Genomic DNA, 6,000 nt, shown 5'->3' on the forward strand with positions numbered 1-6,000 from the left:
TTTTCATGTAATTCGAACTAAATAGGTTTGAATTACACATTGTAATCCGTTGCCACATAATTCGAACCAATCTGGTTCGAACTCTAACTTGATAATTCGAACCAATTAGGTTCGAATTACACTGAATAAATAGTCACCAAGTAATTCGAACTAACATGGTTCGAATTACTCAGAATTCGTTCCACACAGCAATTTAAGTTACGAACATAGTTTTCGCATCTTGTCTTAATAAAACTCATACAGTTATTTATTCCAGTGTGCATTAGACATACATTTCGTTTAAAACTTCGGAGACAGAACATATTCATTAACTAAAATCCAATTCAAAGTACATCGCACTAACCTTAACAAATTCTATCAGTCACCAACTACAAGTAAGAAAACCGATAATAGTGGAATCTAAACGCGAAATTGAAATAACAAAAGTACCAAAGCCACCAATACACCTAATCATGTCCCCGTGTGTGCTCTGCTCCTCCGAGCTATGGGCAACTCTGACGTGTGTGGCCGGGCTGCCGACAAAGTCCACATCTCTTTGGACGGTTCGGATCTGCCTCGTCCATATTGGTCCGTATCCGAGTGGACCTCGGACGACCCTCTCTCGCACGCCTTTTATTGGGTCAGGGATGACAGTCGACCCGTCATATGGTGGCCAGAAACCCTCCGGAATGGGAGGTGTGAAACTCATCCGATACACACTGAAGACCGAACTAAGACGATACACCTGGTGAACGTAAGGCTCCCAAGTAAGCCGTGAGTAGACACAGCATGTCAGTGCGTGGGGACACGGGAAATGAAGTGCCTGAAAGTATCCACAGTCACATGTGTGAGATGCAAGTGAGACTCTGTAGCTACCAAGTGAGAAAGAACCAGTCGGAGTTGTCTCTGCGATGGTGAACTCGGAGTTATCCCTGTCGTACACAATAACCGTGAAGCACTTAGCCGTCTTCAAGTTGGCCTCTATACACTTTACCAAGTGCTGACTAAATTGTTGTCCGGTTCCCATCTACGCCTCAGCCTCTCTCCCTTTGCGAACAAATAATTCGGCCAACCTTCCGTATGTTGCCTTCACTAGCGAGCACACAGGAAGGTTTCTGACACCCTTGAGGATAGAGTTCACACACTCAGATATATTCGTCGTCATGTGTCCGAATCTACGCCCCTCATCACAATGCTGTGCCCACAACGAATACTCAATCCGGTTCGCCCAGTCACACATCGCCGGGTCTTCGGACCTAAGAATATCAAATCAGTAATGGAACTCGACCTCGGTCTTAGCGTACGCCGCATTCACAAGTAGCCTACTTGTGTCTTTGCCCTTGAAGGTGAGGGCGAAATTTACTGCAACATGTCGAATGCAGAATGCCCGGTATGCAGACGGAGGCAACCAGCCTCCATCAGGAGCCTCAAGCACGACCTTGATGTCGTTATGCCTGTTCGAGATAACCAGCAGACCTGGCTGCGGTGTCACATGCTCACGCAGGTGGGAGAGAAAGAAGGACCACGACTCAACATTCTCACCCTCGACTAATGCGAATGCAACAGGGAGTATGTTGGAGTTCCCGTCCTATGCAATCGCGACTAGCAAGGTTCCCCCATACTTGCCATACAGATGGGTGCCGTCAATACTAATTAGGGGCTTGCAATAACGGAATGCCTCGATACACGGTGGAAACGTCCAGAATAGTTTGTGAAAATAACCTCGAGAATCGTCCAACTGACCACTGACACGAACAGGGCTCATCCTTAGGACTGCAACAGTACCAGACATCGTCAACTGAACTCCTAACACCCACCTTGGGAGCTCGTTGTACGACTCATCCCAGTCACTATAGATGAGGACAACAGCCTTCTGCTTCGCCAACCAGACCCTCCTGTAAGTCGGCCTAAACCCAAAGTGTGCGACGGTGGCATTTAGGAGCACCTTGATGTTGACGGATGCATCAGCCCTAGCCATTGGCATAATGAATGCCGATATCACATGGTAATCCAAACTCCTGTGATCGCTGGAAATAGAGGTGGCGAGACAAGTATGCGGTCCGTTATAATGTTTGACCTCCCAAAGTCCCTTGCGCTGTCGGAGACTAAGCCGAATCAACCATGTGCATCCATTGCCGAACTCAGAACACTTGCCCACATACCGGCGATAGTCAGACTCCACAACCTTGTACTGCACCCCTTGACGGATGCTGTAAGTCTTGACACTTAACATGGCCTCTTCTTTATCTGGAAATTGCTGACCAACCTGAAACTCTGTCAAACCTGCAGACCCTTCAGCATCTCTAGCGCCAAATCCAGCCGGCTGCCCAGGAACCCCCTCCTGCCTCATGGCATCCAGGTCCAAAGAGGAAAAATGTGAAGGGTACTGCTGCATGCCAGAGCTAGAACCACCGCCCACCCCAGCATGCTCACTTGCTCCAACATCATCGCCACTGTCATAAGCAATCATATCCGGCTCGACATCATCGTCCTCTGGATCATCCAAGAATCCATCTCCAACCCCATCTGGTGCAACACACTGTAAAGAGGTCCGCAGATATTCCCCTTCTCCAACCTCTTTGCCTACACTGCCGTTGAGATCAACAGCGAACGAAGGAGAGGCGACAGGTTGGACGGGTGGCTCGTACGCAGGGACGGAGGAAGATGCAATGGCAGGTCTGGAGCTAGAACCGGCTATCGTAGCTGAAGTGGTGGTATTCCGATTCGAACCCCCGAGCTGGACACCGCGTCAACCAACTTTGCCAACAGTTCTGGTGTCTTCACCTCTGGAAACTGCCGGCGACAATGAAACATGACCTGCAAGTCCTCATCACTCCCGATCGTGAAACAATCGTACTTTATGGTTTCCTAGAGCACCGTGATTGGAATTCGATAAAAAACTTCTTAACCTGTTTCACACCTTCTAGACCAAGTTTCAGCAGTACAGAGCTAACAAGGTCCTCATACCTCGTCGTAGGCCTGACGATAATACAGAGAGGATATTTATCAGTGAACTTCACACTGGAACGAGTTTTCCTTTTAATGGATCCTCTGTGGTGAACCAACACTACGAAACTCTCCTCACTAGCCATCTTACCCCCCTCTAATGATAGCAACTCACGTTCACACCATATATATACAGGTCTGGTCCTCACTAATTCGAACCAGCCTAGTACGAAATATGGTCTGTGTAATTCGAACCAAGCTGGTTCGAATTACTTGAGGAGTGTAATTCGAATTTAATTGGTTCGAATTATCAAGTTAGAGTTCAAACCAGATTGGATCAAATTATGTGGCAACGGATTGGTTCGAATTACATGGAAAGTGAGTTCGAACCATATTGGTTCGAACTACATAGAAATATGCTTTGGTTGATTGATAAATCAGATTTTGCTTTGCCTTATTTGTGTCAAATTGTTCTCTCCTTAGCTTGTTTACGCTTTTTACCCTCACAATTATTCAAACAAACAAGGGAATTAGTTGGATAGACAACATTTTTTTGGGTTAGCTTGGTAACTTTCTTAATACGTTATTTTATGGCCAAATTTATGGTGTTTTTTATTTGGTATCTAACTTTTGTTAAATTACTTTTTATAATAACTTTAAAATATTTAAAATATTTTAATTTTTATACTTTAAATTTAAAATTAATTATTTTATTTATTTTAGTAATTAGACAGTATTTTTTAGGTACCATAGCAAACACCTTATTTTGTATATATGGGCTCTTTTATAAAAGAACATAAACCCCCCTAGAATGGACAAAACTCTGGGAGCATATCATGTGTGTCTTGTCTCTTTGTCCTCACAAAATATGATTAATTATGTGAAAAGCTACAAAATAGGATCCAATCATAAAGATAAATTAGGTTGTTACATCACTAACTACTAGTCTACTAGCCAGGTGGAAGCCAATTAAACTTTACTAATGTTGTAATACCCCCCAAGGGAAAAAAGAGAGTTTACTAATGTCAATGTCGGTTGGAAATTTTTAAGTTGTTTTTTTATAAACATTTATGTTCAAATTATTACCCTATATTCCTTTCATTTTAAAATAAATGTCACTTTCACTTTTTAGTTTATTGAAAAATTAATATCAATTGATAATACATTAAGGTTTAGGATTGAATCAACTTCATTTTTTTACAAAGCCAGCTCAACCCCAATAGATCCAATTAGAAATGGCCAAATGGGTTGGTTCAAAACAAATTCTCGGCTCTCCATTTTTTTTTGTTTTGGACCTTTTTACAATCCATTTTCTAATCATTTTCTTTTTTTAGGTCTAGATTTAACGAAAATTCCAAAATTATGTTTGGTTAGTGTATGTTCTAAGCATATATATATCTACATAGATATAGACAAAAAAATTCTATATTACTCCTAATATTTATTAAAAAAAATAAATTATTATTTCTATTCATAAAATTGAAAATATTAGTTGAAACAAAGCTAAAGCTCCAACAGTGATTGTCAATTAAAAAAAACTATGACTTTGTGAAGGTGTAATGCTAACTTGCTAAGGATCTTAGACTCTTAGGTTATAAAGTGTGGTGGTGAGGGTGAAAAGGAATACTAATTTGGAATTTAGGATTAATCGCATTAGTTTTTTTGTATATATAAAAAAAATTAGGTTGATTTGGTATATAGAATATCTTAAAAATTTAGATGGAGTTAATTTTATGTGAAATTAATAACTAAGAGTTATTAAATAATTTAATATGTTTGACTAAATTACCATTTAAAAACGTGCTATTAACTTCATATGAAATTCTCTGCACCTAATAAGTTTTCATCATTGAATACAACCCTTAATACCTATATCCTCAAATCGGGTTAGTTATGCTAAATTATCCAATTTAATCTAAACAAACCTACGGTTTTGTAACCATAATAGGAAATTAATTTTTAGTTAATTAATATTAATCAATTTCAAGATTTAAATTTATAATTTATGATTTAAGATTAATGATTTATCATTTAGAGACAAAAATTTAAAATAAACAAAATAACTATAAAAAATTAATTGGTGTTGACTTAAAAAAAATTGGTTTTTTAACATTATTCTTTTTACGCATGCTAGTCTCATCGTACATTTATTTTCAAGATTTGCCTTCTTTTTTCTTTGTTTTCGCATATGAAAATTAAATATTATATATATGTTATAGGAAATTATGTTTCTAACTCCCAGTACACAAACGAATTGAATAATGGTATTTATTTGGACACAACTTCACAAAAAATAGGTTTAATTTACATATATTCACTACGCTTAAGAGTGAAGAAAAAATAACATTTGTAAAATAAAAAAGTAAAAGAACTAATTAAGTTTATTATTTTTTTTTCATGGATCAAGATATATCGTATCAATATCAAGCGATTGAATATAATGATGATTAACCTCTTATATATATGTTATCATTTTGATGAGTAGAGGATAGATACATATATATCGAGTTAAACCCTAAAATGTCCCTAAAATTGGTATTTTGCATTATAATCGCTTTTTAGATTTCAATTGTACTAATTATGTTTCTGAAATTGAAAAAAATGCATCATATTAGTCCCTGATTTATTTTTTATTAACGACGTGATGACATGACATGATGATATGGACTATAAGTGACATGTGTCACTTCATAATTTGGTCACGTGTAATGGTATGATGATGTTGTGATCAGTGATACGTGGCATGCTAACGTGGATGATTGTGCCACGTGTCACAATATTATTTGACCACGTGTCCGGTTGTGCCACGTGTCGCAACAGTATTCGTCTATGTGTCATCCATTATGTCATCGTTGTATATGCACCAAATTAAGCACTCACTTTGTATTAAGTGACTCATTTTAGTCCTTGAAATTGAATGTCGTACACCAAACTAGTCCCTTCACCAATTTTTTCTCATTTTTTTTAAATTTAAAATTTTAATATCTTGGATATACTAATTTCTATTCTATTTTTATACAAATGCTTTTATAAAAATTTTAAGATTTAATAATTAAAATAAACATTTTTTTTTCT

General features: G+C 38.1%; 1 protein-coding gene across 1 annotated transcript; it reads right to left on the reverse strand.

Annotated features, from left to right (window-relative positions):
- Positions 1 to 1,249: 1,249 nt before the first annotated feature.
- Positions 1,250 to 3,071, reverse strand: LOC107463917 (uncharacterized). The gene is made up of 4 exons (XM_016082796.1): positions 2,889 to 3,071; positions 2,764 to 2,847; positions 1,702 to 2,716; positions 1,250 to 1,527 (listed from the first exon to the last, which is right to left on the reverse strand). Exons 1-4 carry the CDS (start codon positions 3,069 to 3,071, stop codon positions 1,250 to 1,252), a joined length of 1,560 nt encoding a protein of 519 aa, XP_015938282.1.
- Between the last annotated feature and the right edge of the window lie 2,929 nt (positions 3,072 to 6,000).

The sequence above is a fragment of the Arachis duranensis genome, chromosome 9 (genome assembly GCF_000817695.3).
Source record: "Arachis duranensis cultivar V14167 chromosome 9, aradu.V14167.gnm2.J7QH, whole genome shotgun sequence".
Classification (NCBI taxonomy): Eukaryota; Viridiplantae; Streptophyta; class Magnoliopsida; order Fabales; family Fabaceae; genus Arachis; species Arachis duranensis.